At 35.1% G+C, this 19,896-nt stretch overlaps 1 protein-coding gene across 1 annotated transcript in view; it reads left to right on the forward strand.

The window, feature by feature from the left end:
- Positions 1-19,896, forward strand: part of SYCP1 (synaptonemal complex protein 1) — a 115,518-nt gene that overhangs the window by 1,256 nt on the left and 94,366 nt on the right. The window contains exons 2-7 of the mRNA XM_027058278.2: positions 1,859-1,943; positions 2,122-2,165; positions 2,351-2,407; positions 3,735-3,899; positions 4,585-4,652; positions 13,374-13,447. Of these exons, the coding sequence (XP_026914079.2) occupies positions 1,859-1,943; positions 2,122-2,165; positions 2,351-2,407; positions 3,735-3,899; positions 4,585-4,652; positions 13,374-13,447 (493 nt within the window). The remainder of the gene's footprint in view (positions 1-1,858; positions 1,944-2,121; positions 2,166-2,350; positions 2,408-3,734; positions 3,900-4,584; positions 4,653-13,373; positions 13,448-19,896) is intronic.

Raw genomic sequence — 19,896 nt, forward strand, 5'->3', positions numbered from 1 at the left:
ATAATGCTGCAGGACACATAGGGGTGCATACATCTTTTCAAATTAGTGTTTTCATATTCTTTGGGTAAATACCCAGTAGTGGAATTACTGGGTCATAGGGTAGTTCTATTTTTATTTTCTGAGGAACCTCCATACTGTTTTCCACAGAGGATGCACCAATTTGCATTCCCACCAGCAGTGCACAAGTGTTCCTTTTTCTCCACGTCCTCACCAACACTTGTTTCATGTGTTTATGTTTTTTGCCATTCTGACAGGTGTGATGTGATACTGTGATTTTGACTAACATTTCTGTGATGATGAGTGATGTTGAGCATCTTTTCATGTGTCTTTTAGCCATCTGGATCTCTTCTTTGGAGACCTGTTTGTTTCATGTCTTCTTCCCATTTTTTAAATTGGATTATTTGTTTTTTTTGGTATTGTATATATATTTTGGATACTAACCCTTTATTGGATATGTCATTTGCAAATATCTTCTCCCATTCAGTAGGCTATTTTTTAGTTTTGTTGATTGTTTCCTCACTGTGCACAAAGAAGCTTTTTATTTTGTTGTAGTCCTCATAGCTTATTTTTGCCTTTGTTTCCCTTGTCTCAGGAGACTTGCCTAGAAAAATGTGGATATGGCCAGTGTCAGAGAAACTCCTGCCTGTGTTGTCTTCCAGGATTTTTATTACCCAAGAATTTTGAATAGTATTGCTTTGAATGAATAATGAGCATACTTAATGTTTGCGAGCATTGTTCATTAAAAAAAATAATCACTGTTGCCATAGAACTCTGGGTACATAATGGGTCCTAATTTGAATCCTCTCTTGGAGGCAACTTATAAGACATGTACATTGAAGTATCAAGATATAAAAGTATATTCAGAGACTATTAGGATCAAAAAAATAAGAAAATTTGGACAAATATGTCAATATACTGGTAAAAATTAGTGTCTGACTAAGCTTAAAATTTGGCTTTGAGCTTCCTGCTTGACAGGATAAAAAGAGAAATTCATTTCTGTAGTAGAGTTCTTACCAGAAAGGGGGAATCATACCAAGTTTCTCAGGCAAAACAGCTTACTACTAAATTATTTTAAAAATTTCTCTGTGGAACTTTATATTGGAGATATAGATATCTCCAATATTTATAATAATATATAATCTATATATAATATATATAACGTGTAATAATATAATATAATAATAATTATAACCCAATAATATATAATATTTATATACTAAATATATAAAATGTTAAAATATTTTAATTTTATATGCTGTAGAAAAATTTCTATGTCTGTATAGCTAAGAGGATAACATTAAAATGCTATTCAGTGAAGACAACTCTCAATTCTCTCAAGGAAAAGATAATGAAATTGAAGAAGACTAATATATTAAGCTAGTAATTAAAATTACTGTTACTTTTGGGGTGCCTGGGTGGCTCAGTTGGTTAAGTGCCCAACTTCGGCTTAAGTCATGGTCTCATGGTTCATGGGTTAGAGCCCAGCACTGACAATGTGGAGCCTGCTTGGGATTTTCTCCTCCCCCCCCCCTCCCCCCACTCATGCTTTTTTTTCCTCTCTCTCTCAAAAATAAATAAAAATAAATAAACTTTTAAAAATAAAATAAGATTTCACTGAATACTTCCAAAGTGTGTATTGTGAAATTTATAGTTTAGCTTTATCTTCTAAGTCAAAAAATTTTTTGCTTTCTTATATAGCAAAACCACTTGATATTTTAAATACTGTATATACATGAAAGGATTTACAATTAAAGTCACTTTTTCAAGCAGATGTATGTTCCATATATAACTACATATTCACTCCTAGTTACCAGAGTGATATGGAACAGTATGTTTAAGAACTTCTTTGTGTTTCTAGAGTTTCAGCAAATGTATTGAAGATGATTTTGGCTTTCCATTTGCAATGACTAATCTCTCCAAAAATGGGGAAAACGTTGATTCAGGTAAGAAACTGGAACAGCAATACATGACTATACGTGTAAGCATTTTTTATATATACATTATTAGATATTGAAAATGTAAGTATTATATTGATAGCCTTGACATTAAAGCTAGATATAATACTTGACCTAAAAAATAAGGTGTTGGCATACTTAATATCAGTTGTCTTCTATCTTGCAGATCCTGCTTTACAAAAAGTTAAGGTTTTGCCCATGCTTGAACAGGTCAGTTAAGTATAACGTACAATACTATAACATATAACATGTTTAGGTCTTGAGTTGCTTGTTTGAAAAAAGGAAAAAAAATTCTTTATTTGTTGGATTACTAGCCTTTAGTATTTAATTGCTACTATTTGGACACTCTCATCAGACATATTTTCTTACAGGAAACATTTATTCGTTTTTTTTAGGTTGATAACTCTGACAGTTGTCACTACCAGGAAGGACTAAAAGACTCTGATTTTGAGGTCAGAAGTTTTCCTATCCATATTCAATTTATTGTAATTGGAGTACCATCTATTGTTATTTATTTATATTTTTCTTTTGAAGCTTCTAAAGGTTTAAAATTTGGCTAATGTTTTAAGTTATATCCTTCAAAATCTTTTTCCCCTCTTTGTTTTTCTTTTAAAATTATTGAAACACTAGGCTTCTGTATTTTCCTGGGTTATACAAGCAACCATCCTTTAGGAGAAATTGAATTTTAAACTATAGCAAGAATAGAAGAGGGGCTGTGGCTACAATTTTATAGGCTCAGCTTATGAAAAGGCTGAGAATCAAGTCACTATTTTACAAATAAAACTAATAGGTATGATTGGCTGGTTTGCTGTCTAAGGAATTTTTTTTTTTTAAGGCTTATTTATTTTGAGAGAGAGTACAAGCAGAGGAGGGACAGAGAGAGAGGGAGAGAATCCTAAGCTGACAGCGCAGAGCCTGATAAGGGGCTTGATCCTGTGAAATGTGAGATCATTATCTGAGTCTGGTGCTTAACTGACTGAGCCACCCAGGAGGCCCCAGAGCATGTGACTCTTAACCTCAGGGTCCTTAGTTCAAGCCCCACATTGGGTGTGGGTCTACTTAAAAAAAACAAAACAAAACAAAAAACCAACAGAGAGAAACTATGGCCTGATAAAATGCTATATGTTTGTTGCTGTGATTATAGCATCACAGAATTTAATATTCATATATTTTGATAGCAGAGCTAATCAGAAAACAGAAGTCAATATGATTTAAAAAATACAAACTCTGGCATTACCTTATAATGTTGAAATGAAGGAAATCCAAATAAAATCTAAATAGAACCTGAGAATAAAAAAAAAAACTGCGAATAAATGAAAGCTAGATCTTTTGTTAACTATATGTTTTGTCATTATATTTTAAAATTCTTGTCCTTTAAGTAATCTTCAAACTGTATAACCAAAATGTTTTAAGACCATGGTAAAAATTTATAGATATCATGTAGAGGGATTTACTCTAGCTTTTAATCAGCGATACTCTCTCACTGATTAAAATATTTTCAACTTCTGACTTAGGTACATTTTGAAGGTATATGATTATACTCAGTGGGTATAACTTAATCAAGTGACCAGTAACTTTAATAAAGTAGCTAATACTGCCTTAGTATTTTAAAGAATTAATGTAGCTTTCAGTATGATATTAGGGCATAATTTGAGGAGAGATTTATTGTCAACTAGTAAGGTACTATTAGTCTTGGATATTTTCAGTAGGCAGCTGTAGTTTGTTAATTGTTCATAATTTTAGTGTAACCAATCTTTGAAAATCTATTTGTTTTAATAGAATTCAGAGCCAATGAGCAGACTGTATTCAAAACTGTATAAGGAGGCTGAAAAGATCAAGAAGTGGAAAGTGAATATAGAATTTGAATTGAAGCAGAAAGAAAATAAGTTGCAAGAAAATAGAAAGATAATTGAAGCACAGCGGAAAGCCATTCAAGAACTACAGGTATAATGAGATTTGGAATTGAAAATGTAGTGTAGTAGATTTTGTCATAATAGTATTTAAAGTAGAGTATTTCTGTGGTGTGGATTTTAAGGACAGTACTTTTTTTAAGTTTCAGCGATACTGCATTTCAACTTTAGGATGAACACAGAAGACAAGTTGTACAGAGCTTAATGCAAATGATTAGGGAAATAATAAATTACTTTAGATAAAGATTGATTTAGTGATTCTAATTATAGACTTTTAATTTTTTAATTCCTATTACTGATGTTCTGTTTGAAATAAATGTCTTTTATTAATTGGAATATGATATTGGTGGTTAAAACTGTATTTGAAACTATTGAGCTTCAGTTTTGTGGCCTAGTGAAAGAAAAAGGTTGAGAAAATGCACCATTGGGTTAGGACAAAGATAAGACATCATTTAAAAATGTTTAGGGAAGATAATATTGCATTAAAATATTGTTGGATACTTTCTGGAGATGATTCAGCAAACTTGATTTTAGATCTGTGAAAGTGAGACTGTGTTCTTAGGGGAAAATCCATAAGTTGTGACAAAAAAACTTTTTTGTGTGCAAAAAAGTTTTTTACACTTCTTAGTTGTTAGCAAAAAAATGCTGCTTAATAATTATACTCATGTTTATTTTCCTAAGCAAAATGTGATGTACTGTTCTTCTGTTTTGTAAATTAGTTTGAAAATGAAAAAGTAAGTTTGAAATTAGAAGAAGGAATTCAAGAAAATAAAGATTTAATAAAAGAGTAAGTAATCGTTTAATGAATTTGTTCTCTCTAAATTTTATTCCAGATTTATTAAAATAATTTCCAGAAATGTATTGAACGCTTTCTATTATGTATTATATACAGAATTTTACCTGGGTACTGTGAGAGAAGGAAGACGTAGTTACTCTACATTCTTATGTTTGGCAAACAGTGGTCACTGACTAATAATTTTTCACTTTCTAAAATGTCAGGTAGGAAAAACCATTAATTGGGTGTCAAAAAGGTATCTGATAATTCTGTATTTACAACTGCCTATGTATATTGTCTACCTTTCTGTTGTAGTATTTTAGGTACAGTATTTATAGTGTAAATAGTATAATAGTATAGTAAATAGTATAAATAGTGCTCAATTTAGTTCCAAGCTAATTCTCACTCTCAAGTTCCTGTTTTTGTCAGTAGCCTAATGATTGTTTCATGAACATTAGCTTTAAATTTTAGAGTCATCTTTAACTTTTCCTTTTCTTTGTTCTAGGCAGTAGCTAAGCCTTATTTTATACACTCTTACCTCATTCTCATTCAGATTATATCATACAATTTAATAGAAACATATAAATTGTTTAATTCATCTGCTAAATAGATATTGAATAGTTAGAATGTAACGTATGGGTCCACAAAGAGTGCAAAACTTTCTTATTCCTACTTGCTTGCTAAATATGGTTTTAGAAGACCTATCACCTTGTCAGTGAAGTTGCTGATAAGTGAAAAGGGCTCTTAATGACACATTGTTTTAGCCCAAGTGAAAGACAACCTGTGGAGGTGCCTGGCTGGCTCAGTTGGAAGAGCATGTGACTCTTGATCTCAGGGTCATGAGTTCAAGCCCAATATTGGAGTTAGAGATTACTTAAATAAATAAACAAACTTTAAAAAAGGTAACTTATGACTTCCCAGATCAAATTGAAATATTATACTTTAATTTTTTCTCTGCCTACTTGAGGTTTGGTTATTAGGGAGAAGAGAGAGTGAAGAGGAAGTTTCTGACATTGTATGCCTATTGTATATTTTGTACTTATGGTCACTTTCGTAGGGTATGTGACTGAGTTCCTACAGTATCTTACTGTCACCCTAATACCAGTATTTGATAACTTGTGAGCTTTCTTAAGTTTGCTGTTACCTCCATTAATGAACATGTGTATTTTTGTTAATACTGTGACTGTTTAATTACATAGTATAATGTAACGTAGTGTAGCGTGACATAGGAGTTACACCATTTTTTTGAGGTGAGAGGTAGTTTATTTTGGATGGGATCTCCTTCTATTTTAAGCACTTGTTTGAGTTGTATGTCAGTTTTGCCCTCAAATGCTGAATTGTCATTTGTCATCTGAAAGAACCTTGACATTTAGGTAAGAGCTTTGTCAAAATGTTGGTGAGAAACAAAGTTGCACTTAAGGTCGAGTGACTTGATTGTTGGATGACAGACTTAATATAAAGTTGCTCAGGACCAGCCTATTCACTGGTCATGACTTTCTAAAAGGGATATAGATTTGAAAGAGACTTTGGGTATTTCAAAACCATATGCTTGGCCTGTAGTAGAAGTTTGAGAGGGAATGGACACTTTAATTTATTGACAGTTTTGAGCAGGAAAAGACTTTTGAGATAGTTTAGATAATTTAGGAGGGATTTTTTTTTTTTTTTGAGTGGAGTGCAGGACCTTATATGTGATTTTATTTCCATATATTAGTGTCTCAATTTTCAAATTTCAGCAGTCAAACCTGAAGCATCCACAATTACATAATTCAGAAATTACTTTAAAAAGCAGCATTTGTCAGACTCCTATCTGGGATTTGTTTAGATAATTTGATGAATTAAACCCTTATCAAGCCCTGTGGCATGCATGTGATAGTGATAGTTATCAGAGAAGAGAAGGCTTTCTATAGATGAGGATGTCCAAAGGACGAATAGGAATTAACCAGGAGGAGAATTAGAGGTTGCGACTCTGGCATTTTGTGACAAGCTAGAGTTTTGATTTTATCTTGAAGTGGGGTGGGAGGGTAGGGCTGAAGAAGAGTGGGCTGAAGAAAGGCTGATTGGCTATAGCTATGGCTCCCTTCAACAAGAATAGTTTTATTTTTTAAGTATAATTTAAAATCTTCTGTATCCAGTTAAGATTTCATTTTGTAAGAGAATTTTGGTTCTAGAAAAAAAAAATTGAAAATTGCTGCAGATGGTCGTTTTGAAGCCAGTGAAGGGTTTTCAGAATTCTAAAATTGAGCCATTGTGAATACAGAGTACACTTGAAATATTTGATTGGATGATTGCTTGTATATGGATGTATGGCTAGTTTTATACCAAGCTGTGCTGCTCAAAGGGTCTTTGTGGTTTGGGGAGCGTATTGCTAAAGACACTTTTGTCCTTTACCTCTCACCATAGATTAGCAGGAAGAGGTTGAAGTTGTTTTTTCAAACTGTAATTGAAAAATTAGGTTTATGGTCACTTGTTCTGATTTTTATAAAACCTCTAACAAAAAAGACCCTCTCTAGACCATTGGTTCTCAAATTTTAGCAAGCATCTAAATTATCTGCAGAGCTTGGGCGCCTGGGTGGCGCAGTCGGTTGAGCATCCGACTTCAGCCAGGTCACGATCTCGCGGTCCGTGAGTTCGAGCCCCGCGTCAGGCTCTGGGCTGATGGCTTGGAGCCTGGAGCCTGTTTCCGATTCTGTGTCTCCCTCTCTCTCTGCCCCTCCCCCGTTTATGCTCTGTCTCTCTCTGTCCCAAAAATAAATAAAAAACGTTGAAAAAAAATTTTTTTTAAAAAAATTATCTGCAGAGCTTGTTAAAGAATATACTGTTGTCCTCCCCGCCCCCCCCCCCCCCCGAATTTCTGATTCAGTGGAGTAGGGCTTCAGAATTTGCCTTTCTAACAAGTGATGTGGATGCTACTGGTCCAAGGATCATACTTTGGGAGCTACTACTCTGTACTAGAGAACAGTCACAGGCTTTAAAAATAAAGCAAACCCACCTTTTCTCTGACTGGCTTATTTTTCTTAGCATTATACTCTCTAGATCCATCCATGTTGTTGAAAATGGCAAAATTTCATTCTCTTATGACTGAGTGATAGAATGTTCCGTGTGTGTGTGTGTGTGTGTGTATGTGCATACACCACATCTTCTTTATCCATTCATCTATCAGTGGCCACTTGGGCTGCTTCCATATTTTGGCTATTTTAAAGTTGCAATAAATATAGGACTGTGTATATCCCTTCAAATTAGTGTTTTTGTGTTCTTTGGGTAAATACCCAGTAGTGCTATTACTGGATCATATGGTAATTCTGTTTTTAATTTTTTGAGCAACCTCCATACTGTTTTCCACAGTGGCTGCAACAGTTTGCATTCCCACAGTGCATAAGGTTCTTTTTTCTCCACATTTTCGCCAGCACTTGTTGTTTCTTGTGTTTTTGATTTTAGCCATTCTGACAGGTGGCATGATTTTGATTTGCATTTCCCTGTTGATTAGTGACATTGAGCATCTTTTCAGGTGTCTGTTGGCCATCTGTATGTCGTCTTTGGAGAACTGTTTATGTCTTCTGCCCATTTTTAAATTTGGTTACCAGGTTTTTTGTGTGTGTTGAATTTTATAAGTTCTTTGTATATTTTGGATACTAACCCTCTATCAGATATGTCATTTGCAAATATCTTCTCCCCTTCAGTAGGTTGTTTTTTAGTTTTGTTGATTGTTTCCTTTGCTGTGCAAAAGCTTTTTTTTTTATTTTGATGTCCCAATAGTTTATTTTTGCTTTTGTTTCCCTTGTCTCAGAAGACATATCTAGAAAGATGTTTTATGGCTGATATGCCTGTGCTCTCTTCTAGGGCAATCAACAAAAAGAAATAAAAGGCATCCAAATTGGAAAGAGTTTTATGATTTTAGGTCTCACATTTAAGCCTTTCAAAAATCCATTTTGAATTTGTTTTTGTGGATAGTATAAGAAAGTGGTCCAGTTTCATTCTTTTGCATGTAGCTGTCCACTTTTTCCATTACCATTTGTTGAAGAGACTTTTTTCCCATTACATATTCTTGCCTCCTTTGTTGAAGATTAGTTGACCACATAATTGTGGGTTTATTTCTGGGTTTTATATTCTGTTCCCTTAACCTGTGTGTCTCTTTTTGTGCCAGTACCACAGTTTTGATCACTATATTTGTAGTAGCAGTTGAAATCTGGAATTGTGATACCTCCAGCCTTCACTCCTGTGTAATTTAAGAAACAAATGAACAAAGGAAAAAAAGGCAAACCAAAAACAGAGAACAAACAGATGGTTACCAGAGGTGAGGTGGGTGGGAGGTGGGTGAAATAGGTAAAGTGTATTAAGAGTACATTTATCATGAGCACTGAGTAATTTCCGGAATTATTGAATCACTGTATTATAAACCTGAAACTAATATAACACAGTGTGTTGACTACTCCTGAATTAAAATAAGTAAAACATTTTGAAAAAGCAGACAAAAAACCACACTTGATTTCAGTGATTTCTTAGCTTTTTCATTTATTAGATTATTGAAAATGTCAAAGGATATGGTCTATGTAATAATCTTTTGCTTTTTACTAAACTAATATGTAGATTTAAAAACTCAAAAGTTTATTTTTATTTATTTTTCAGAGAGAGAGCATGCCCATGCAAGTGAGAGAGGGGCAGAAAGAGAGGGAGACAGAATCCCAAGCAGGCTCTGTGCTCTGAACACAGAGCCCAGTGCAGGACTTGAACTCATGGACAGTGAGATCATGACCTGAGCTGGAATTGAGATCCACACTTAGTGACTGAGCTACCCAGGTGCCGCTAAAAATCATTATTAATGAAAGGCACCTGGGTGGCTCGTCGGTTCAGAGTCCGACTTCAGCTCAAGTCATGATGTCATGGTTTGTGGTTTGTGCTGCTGTCAGCACAGAGCCCACTTTGGATCCTCTGTTCCCTTCTCTCTGCCTCTCCCCTGCTTGCGCTCTCTCAAAAATAAATAAATATAAAAACACCCCAAAAATAATTATTAATGATTAATTTGTAACAGTTCATTTCTATGGAAAATTTATAAGGTGGAAAATTATATCTAACTGTTGAATATATGATTACTTCATGTTATCTAGAGGCCTTTTTTCCCTCTTCTTTCTTTTTTAAAAATTTTCATTAACATGTAATGAGATTTGGAATATATAAGACTACATTGTATTGAACTTTCTAAAAAAGTTTATTGGTATAATTTATCTATGACATTAATTTTAGGTATGAAACATAATTACTGGATATATGTATAGCAAAATGACAGCAAATATATTCTCCCATTTAGTAGGTTGTCTTTTCATTTTGTTGGTAGTTTCCTTGGCTGTGCAGAAGCACTTATTTATTTTTGTTTTTTTATTATTATTTTTTAAATACTGATCATGTATTGATTTCAGTTGTCATGGCTTTTTTTAAATAATTATTTTTAACGTTTATTTATTTTTGAGAGACATGGAATGCGAGCAGGGGAGGGGCAGAGAGAGAGGGAGACACAGAATCCGAAGCAGTCTCCAGGCTCTGAGCTGTCAGCACAGAGCTGGATGTTGGGCTCAAACCTACAAACTTTGAGATCATGACCTGAGCTAAAGTCGGTGCTTAACCAACTGAGCCACCCAGACACCCCCAGAAGCTTTTAAATTTGATGTGGTCCCACTTGTTTATTTTTGCTTTTGTTGTCTTTGCTTGTGTCAAATCCAAAAAAGTCATTTCTAAGATTGATGTCAAGGAACTTACCACCCATGTTTTCTTCTAGGAGTTTTATGGTTTCAGGTCTTATGTTCAAGTCTTTAGTCCATTTTGAGTTGATTTTGTGTATGCTATAAGATAGTGGTTCCATTTTCCCAGTGGCATTTATTTATTTCAAACAATTTTTAATGTTTATTTATTTTTGGGAGAAAGGGAGAGAGCACGAGCAGGGGAGAAGCAGAGAGAGAGAGAAGAACGCAGAATCAGAAGCAGGCTCCAGGCTCTGAGCTGCAGCACGGAGCCCAACACAGGGCTCAAACTCACGAACTGTGAGATCATGACCTGAGCCCAAGTTGGATGCTGAACTGATGGAGCCAGCCACCAAGGTGCCCCTTCTCAACACCATTTATTGAAGGGACTCTCCTTTCCCCGTTGTATATTCTTGGCTCCTTGGTAATGAACTCACTGACCATATATGCATGGGTTTGTTTGTTTTGTTGATTTATGTGTCTGTTTTTATGCTAATACCATACTTTTGAAAAACTTTTTAAATTCCAGTTAGTTAACATACAATGTAATATTAGTTTCAGGTGTACAATACAGTGATTCAACACTTCCATGCAGTACTTGGTGCTCATCCCAACAAGTGTACTCCTTAATCCCCATCACCTATTTAACCAGTTCCCCCCTCCTCCCAGACTGTTTTGATTACTCTAGTTTTGTCATACAGTCTGAAATCAGGAAGTGTGATTCCTCTAGCTCTTCTTAAGTTTGCTTTGGCTCTTTGGTGATATCATACAAATTTTAGGTTTGTTCTGTATCTGAAAAATGCCATTGAAAATTTGGTTGGGATTGCATTAATTCTGTGAATTGTTTTGGGTAGTGTGATATTTATAAGAAAAATATATTTGGTCATTCAGATGACCAAATCTGTATTTCTCATATAAATACACACACACACACACACACACACACACACACACACACACACACACATATATGTATATATATTTGGTTTTCATCTACCATTCCTGGCTCATAGCTTCCAAAACCCTTGGAATTTCCTAAGTGCTAAGAGTGACAAAAGTATCTCTTATTATGTTAATGAGATGACTTTTGGAACCTACTTAAGGATGAGGTTGGCTGCCAGGAGAACCCACCATGTGATTAGAGGGTTGGAACTTACAGTCCCTCTCCACCCCTACCCCCCCCCCCCTCACCTTGGTAAGGGGAAGAGGGTCTGGAAGTCGAATCTGTCATCATTGACCAATGATTTAATCAATCATGATTATGTAACTTAGCCTCCATGAAAACCCAAGAGGACAGGGTTCAGGAAAACTTTGAGCTTGGTAAAGAGATTTGAAGAGAGTGATGAGCTCAGAGAGAGAGCATGGAAGCTCCCCACCCTTTCCCCATGCCTGTCCCTATGCATCTCTTTTATCTATTTCTGACTTATATTCTTTTATAATAAACTAGTAACATGGCAAGTGAATTGTTTCTCAGTGTTCAGTGAGCTCCTCTAGCAAATTAATTGAACCTAAGGAATCTCAGATTTATAGGCAGTTTGTCAGAGGTATAGGTAACAATCTGAGCTTGTTACTGGTGTCTGAAAACTAAGGAGTGAGTCATGGGAATTTTTTAGTTATAGCCAGTTGGACAGAAGTGTAGGTAACAACTTGGGCTTGCAACTGGTCAAGTAGGGCTGGGGGAACAGCAGTTTTGTAGGACCGAACCCTTAACTTGTAGAATCTCAAGTGGGGCTGGGGGAACAGCAGTTTTTGTAGGACCGAACCCTTAGAATCTGAGGCTATCTCCAGGTAGGTAGTGTCAGATTGAATTGAATTGTGGTACACTCAACTGGTATCCCAAGAATTGCTTGTTGGTCCCAAGAATTGAACTGCTGCCCTTCCACATTGGAATTGGTATTAGGACCCATTTAGGTAATGTGGACATTTTAACAATATTCTTCTAATCTATGAGCATGGAATATCTTTCCATTTATTTGTGTCTTCAATTTCTTAATGTATTATAGTTTTCAGTACACAGGTCTTTAATTTCCTTGGTTAAATTTAATCCTAGGTATTTTATTCTTTTTGATGCAACTGTAAATGGGGTTGTTTTCTTAATTTCTCCTTCAGATAGTTCATTATCAGTGTACACAAATGCAGCTGATTTTTGTGTATATTGATTTTTTATATCCTACACACTTCACTGAACTGGTTTTTTAGTTCTAACAGTTTTTTGGTGGGGTCTTTAGAGTTTTCTCTATGTATCATGTTAAGAGTTTCTTTTTCCTTTCCAATTTGGATGCCTTTTTTTTTTTTTTTGATACCTTTATTTTCTTGCCTCATTGCTCTGACTAGTTCTTCTAATACTATGGTAAGTATATAATAAAAATGGTAAGAGGGGGTATTCTTGTCTCGTTCTGATCTTAGAGGAAAAGCTTTTGGCTTTTTACTGTTGAATATGATGCAAGCTGTGTACTTGTCATATATGGCCGTTATTATGTTGAGGTACATTCTCTTTATACCCAACTTTGTTGAGAGTTTTTATCACAAATGGATATTGAATTTTATTAAATGCTTTTTCTGCATCTATTGAGATGATCAGAGGTCGTCTTATTCATGTAATGAAAGGCTAGTCAGAAAATTACCTGTTTACTGTTTTGAGGGTAAGACAGCTAGAGTATATGTGGGGTAATTAGTAAATGAAAAGCCCTACCCTCTTTTCTCATATTTTTTCTTCTGCATATCTAGAACTGTTTACTGAAGGGTTGTTGATAGCTACTTGGGTAGAAACTTGTTAAGGAACTATCCTTTTTACTTTAAAGGGAAGCAGTTACTAAATCATCTTTGCTAATAGTGCAGTCAACCCATTTTTTTTTCATATAGTCATTTATGAGGGATGTGATATATATATTAAAGTATTATAAGACTTTCTTCAAAAATTATAAAAATAATGTTTCATAACTTTTATATATGATTTTGCTTTGAGATCAGATTGCACTTACACAGACTCTTTGCTTTCTTTCAGGAATAATGCTACAAGGCATTTATGCAATTTACTCAAAGAAACCTGTGCCAGATCTGCAGAAAAGACAAAGAAATGTAAATATTTTTCTTGTTTTATGTGATTTTCTCAATTTGTTATTATTTAAAAAAATTTTTTTTAATGTTTATTTTTGAGAGAGAGACAGAGTGGGGGAGGAGCAGAGAGAGAGGAAGACACAGAGTCAGAGGCAGGCTCCAGGCTCTGAGCTGTCAGCACCTAGCCCAAGCCCGATGTGGGGCCCAAACTCACAAACCGTGAGATCATGACCTGAGCTGAAGTCAGATGCTCAACCAACTGAGCCCCCCAGGCACCCTGTCAACTTATTATTATTTTAATGGAGAAGGGAAGAAATTGTTTTTTCACTTTTTGGAGCCAACTTTGATTTGAACAAGTTACATGTGCCTCATACCATTTCTTTGCATAAGTAGTAATTTGATTCTCAGTTCTTTGAGCTTTCAAAGCTCAAAGTTTTTTTGAAAGATAATTTATTTCAAAAGCTATATATCTGACATTTGTAGTTCTTATTTCAGTTAAAATGTGATCTTGAGACTAACCTTTCTGTCTGGAACAACCAGCATATTGAATTTTGATGCATAACCATGTTGATAATAGAAACTACTGGTGGAGGGCTATGCTGAAGGCATAGTACTTAAGAGTAGTGCAATATTTATTTCCTATCTAAATAGAATTCTCAAGTTTCTCCTAAAGAAACATGCTTTTAAAATATTCAAATAAGGTTGTGGTATATATATGAAGGTACACCTTTTCATTGTATGCATATTTTGATTTTACTTGTAGGAATTTTTTTTCATTTTGATGAAAAACAGATTTTATTTTCAAAAATAATACTTTCATCTTTGTCATTATTTTCACACTAGCTCTACTTTGTTTCTGACAAGAATCTATTAGGATATACTGTCTATCTGTTTTTTCAGGATAGCTAAAATTTTAGTGTCACACAGCTTATTGCTTAAGAGCCTGGGCTTAAGAGTTAGGTTGCTGTCTACTTGACCTTGGATAAGTTATATAATCTCTGATCCACTGTTTATTGGTTAATAAAGTGCCTCTTAGTGTTGTTTTGAGAATTAAATTTGTTAATAAATATAAATTGCTTGTAACAGTGCAAAGTGCTCCACCCCTCCTCCTCCCTCTTCTTTTTTCTTTTTCTTTTTTTCCTCCTCCTCCTCTTCCTTTTCCTTCCCCCTCTCCTCTTCCTTGTCCTCTTTTCTTTTCCTTCCTTCCTTCCTTCCTTCCTTCCTTCCTTCCTTCCTTCCTTCCTTCCTAGTATGCACTATTGCTAGTGTTTTTAATTCTTTGTCCCTGCACATAGTACTTTGCTTTTAGAGCTATATATATTTTCCAGAATGTAGTGTACCACTATCAGCTCCTCCACTGCATCCCGTTTATTCAGCTTTCAATATTAGCTTTCCCATCTATGTATAAAAAATGGTGAAAAGTATACACTGATGGGTGTAGAGGGATGGTGTGTTGACTGCTTTGTAGAAAGTAACCTGGGCCATAGAGACAAGGCTGCTAGGTTTTTTTTTTTTCTCTGTTTAGTTTTATGTTCTCTAAGTCAGAGATAGATGGTGGGAGAGGTTTGAAGAATCTTTAAAAAGATTTTTAGGTGATTTCTTAAATGAACCGATGAATGTATCTTGATATGTGTAGATCGTTTTTTCCTATACAAAGTCTTTACACTTATTAATGTAAACTCCATCTAGATTCTTCCTGAAGTCTTTCCTTTTGCTATTGGATTTTTCTGTCTCATTTATTCATTCACCAGCTTTTAAAGTGTCTACTTTGGGTCATGAAATATTCTGAATGCTGAGGAAAACAGCAATGAACAGTTTCTGCTTTTAAGGAGGATACATCCTAGTGGAGGGACACAGACCATAAACAAATTATATGTTGGGTGATGGTAACTACTTAAGGAGAGAGTATTTTGGGATAGGGTGATTGGGGAAGTATTTTAGGGACCCTAGTAAGTGTGTGTGTGTTTGGGGGGGGTGAGCCATGTAGTTATTTTGGGAAATAGTAAGTGCAAAGTCCCTTAGATGAAAGCCTGTTTAATCTTTTCAAGTCAGTGAGGCCACTGTGCTGTTACCTTTCATATTTCTGCCTTGTATATGTTTTTCATCTTTTTTCTTGTGTGCCATTCGGGAACATTTCTTCTAATCTCTCTTCTAGTACACTAATTCTCTTTTTAGCTAGTTCTAGTTTGTTTTTTAATTCATTAGTCGAAGTTTCAATTTTTGTTATTGCATTTTCTGGTTTTGTATATATTAGCTGGTCTTAAAAATATCTGTAGTGTCACTTTTTAGACTTTCATGTTTGTTGCTGAAATTTTTCTTTAACATAAAGTTGATGGACAATGTTACATTAGTTTCAGGTGTGTAACATTGTGATTTAATATGCGATGTTCACCACTAGTGTTCCTTGCTGAAATTTTTAAGTTCAGCTTTTTTTTTATCTCCATGAACATAATAAATTAAACATTATTTTATTAAGGTTTTAATAAAGTTTATTAAAGGGGTCTATTCTGGTGTGTCGTGCTCTACATTCTACTTCTGTTTATCTCATTGTGTACTTCATTATCCATGATTATTTGCTTGAGACCTAGAATGGTGTCACATTTTCCTGGTTCTTTGAATGTTGAAAAGTTTTGATTATATCCTGGACATTTTGAAATTATATGTTGTGAGAATCTGGGTCCTTTTAAAATCCCCAGGACAATGTATGTTTGTTTGTTTATTTTTTAGCAGTTTGTCAACTCCAGATCAGATCACAAGTTCTATCTTGCCTTTTGTGTGCTGGGTTCCAGTATCAGTTCAGTTTCCAAAGCCTTTGGTATACTGCTCTGGCTCTGTTTCTTGTATGCTCCACTCAAGATTAGGTCTGGGATGTGGGTAGTGGTTTATATTGGGGTTTAGTTTTCAAAGCCCTTGCTGTATTTGTTTTGGGTCTGTCTTGTACATGTATATTCTCTCAATTTTCCCATGGGACTCATATGATAATTTAGGTAATCCTCTTTTGGAGCTGTCTTTAAGATTTCTCCCCCATGCTCAGCCTTGGGCCCATTTTCCCTGCCCGTTGGCTGTAAATGTGGAATTTCTTTTGGGGTTTTGTATGTCCTTGCTGCCATGGCTGCTACTATTCCACTACTAGGGCCATTTTGGGGACAGGGCTGTGAGGGGGGAAAAAAAGAAAAAAATCAGGATTTCCTTTTGCTGCTCATGTTTCCTGTTACAGTTCTGCTGGGGCCTTACACTTTGGCTACTGTTAGGAGGGAAGATAGGAAAAAACCTAAACAGGAAACTCACCTTCACATGAGTCATTTCTTTAAGATTTTACTTTTTGTCTCCAATATATCTGCCTTCGCTTACTTTTCAGAGTCCTAAAGTAGTTGCTTTATGTATTTCATTCAGGGATCTTAGCTGTAAGCAATGGGAGAGAAAAGCTATAGTGGAATTACTTCATCTTGACTGGCACTGGAAGTTGGTTTGGTGTTTTTGAATTATAACCCTCAATCTATTCTTGGCCTGATTATGTTTTCATCATTATGTTTTTAGATCTTTGATTCATTTAAGAATTAAAAGATCCTCCAGATTTTTAACTGTCTGCAGTAGGAGGGTTGGTCTGAATTACTTAGCTATTACCAGAAAACAGAGTCCTTGATGCTTTCCTAAAATATAGACCAAATCATGTTACTGTCTAATTCATTAAATGGCTTTCCATATGTTTTTTTGGTGGATAGCATGGTGTTTGCCACTTTCCCATATATACAGGCTCATGGAGAACTACTTGTTACTCCCTAAACAGATTATGCTTCTGAGCTTTTGAATGTATTTTTTTTATTGACTGATCCTCTTTCCTTCATCTCCTTAGCTCGTATTTGTTCTTCAAAACTCAGAATAAATGTTACTACTCTTGGGAAATATTCCCCAATTTTGTAGTCTGATTTAGATGCTCCTCTTCTTTGTATACCTTTACCATGTACTGTATTTATGAATTCCCTCAACAAATATTTGAGTGTCTACTACTATATGCTAGACATCTCACTGCAAGCTTAAGGGCAAGGGATCATATCTTAATTCGGTATAGTCCGTTCTTTAGACAATGTCTTTCAAGATAGTAGGCGATAGATTAATAAAAAAAAAGAACAAATCTGTTCTTAGATGCACCTTTAAAAAAAAACCCTTTAAATGGCTGTTGCACACTGAATGATATTGAATTATTTAGCCTGCCATTCGAAATACTGCATTGGCTTTTTTTTTTTTTTTTTTTTGTAGCCTTAAGTCCTAATCTAAAGTAGTTAGTGTTTTAGTGTTGGGAAAGACTTTAAAGCTTTTGTAGTCTACTTACATTTCCATTGATCTACTTTCCTTTATAGCATGTCTAAACAAGTGGTAGTCTTTTTTATGTTTGAATATATTCAGTGATGGAAACTCACTAAGCCCAAGATTGGCATTTAAGGACAGCTCTTTATTTTTATGTTGAGCTGAAATCTTGACATAGTTTCTGTCTTCTTATCGTAGCTCTCCTTAGGGCATATGGAAAAAGTCTAAGTCATTTTTTATGTGCTATCTCTTTAGATCTTTAAAGCTGGCTTCTTGTCCTTTTTGAATCTTGTCGTTAGCCTAGACATTTGAAGATTCTTAAGTGCTTTTGGCATTTTGGTTGATCTGTTGAACATCTTTGTTACAGAGTCCAGATCTGTCTGAGGTAGTCTAGTTTTGTAACTTAACCTGTGTAAGGGACTATTCATTGTCTAATTGTAGGTGTCTTTAATGAACTCTAAGGTCAGTTTATTTGATAGTCAGAATGCATTATAGGCTTAGTGAGTTCACTATTAATTAAAACCTTTACATTTTCTTTTTTGCTTTATTCTTTGCATGTACATTTACATTTTTGGATCCAGATAGCATTCTTTGCATTTATCCAAACTAGATTTAATCAGGCACACCTATGTTTAAAAAAAAAATTTTTTTTTACATTTATTTATTTTTGAGAGACAGAGACAAAGCACAAGTGGGGGAGGGGCAGAGAGAGAAGGAGACACAGAATCTGAAGCAGGCTCCAGGCTGTCAGCACAGAGCCTGATGCTGGACTCAAACCCACAAACCATGAGATCATGGCCTAAGCTGAAGTCAGACGCGCAACCGGAGCCACCCAGGTGCCCCCAGGCACACCTGTGTTTTAATCATGTCCCACTACTCACTAGCTTTGGGATCCTGGAAAATAACATAATTTTCTGTCTCACAATTTCCTCATCTGTGAAATGGGGGTAATCACAGTTCCCTAGATCTATACCTAGATATTGTGTGTGTGTGTGTGTGTGTGTTTGATCATTATAATTCACAGTTTTGTCAGTACAACCATTTCAATCTGTACCGGTCTTTTTTTTAGCTCATGAAAGCTTTATGATATCTATGGGCACTGTCTGATTTTTGTTTGGGCAATACTTGTTTGTTGGCCTTCAGTTCTTCTTTTCTCTAATTGTTTTAATATTTTCCCCCTCATCCTGTTTGTTTCTTATATTTACAGTTTGACTTTTGAAATATCAATTCTGTACTGTTCTGCCTCTAACCTGTAATTCTCTTGTAGTGTCATCCAATTCATTGCCCCTTTCCTCCTCATTTATTTTTCTATTTGATTTATCCCAATTCTTGCATTTCTGTTGTGGCCTGTTCTTTTATCACTGTATCTTCCTCTTTCATTGACCATATTTTCTTGGTTCTGTTGAGGATACTGGATAGTTTTCTGAAATCTTCATCTGGGTTCTCTAGATAGACTTTGTTTTCAGAGATAGGTTATTCCTTTTAACATCTCTCATGTTGTTACCTTTCCTTTGTTTGACAGTATTTTTTTGTAGGCCTCATGTGGGTTTTCTCACCATATATGCCATTGAAAAAAGCAAGAACTATCCAGACTAAATAAACTAGGTGATAAACTGACTTTAGTCTGGATTTACCTCCTCTGGTTTAGTGGCTGAATCCTCTTTTTATATTTACAGTTGTATGGCAGATCCTTGAGCAGTTTGTAAAGTTTTCACCTTGTGTAACTCTGCCCCTTCTGGCTGGTTTTCTGATGCTCTGATAAATGTAGAAACTATGATTCTGCATAATTGTAATCAATAAACTGAAACATGCATAACACTTTGATATCTTAAAATATAAAAAAATCTTAATTTTTAATATCTTAAAGCCTTGATGCTGCTAACATAGAAGAAACATAATCTTAGTAAATTTGGGAACTTTCCCCCTTCCCCTGGGGTTGAATCTAAATTTGGAAGTTCCCATATTGTACCATGTGGTAGAGAAGGACATTTGTTATCCATGGAGACTTTTCTCGTTTCGACTGGTATTCGGTAACTGGTCCACATAGGTTGCTGCTGAGTCCTCCCTCATTTCTGTCCTCAGGGCCCATTCATATCTGCTGGTTCTCTGTGCTTTGTCCCACCATGCGCAGCTGCATCGGGTGTTGCAACAAGGGTAATGGAAGC

Source organism: Acinonyx jubatus, chromosome C1 (assembly GCF_027475565.1).
Source record: "Acinonyx jubatus isolate Ajub_Pintada_27869175 chromosome C1, VMU_Ajub_asm_v1.0, whole genome shotgun sequence".
Classification (NCBI taxonomy): Eukaryota; Metazoa; Chordata; class Mammalia; order Carnivora; family Felidae; genus Acinonyx; species Acinonyx jubatus.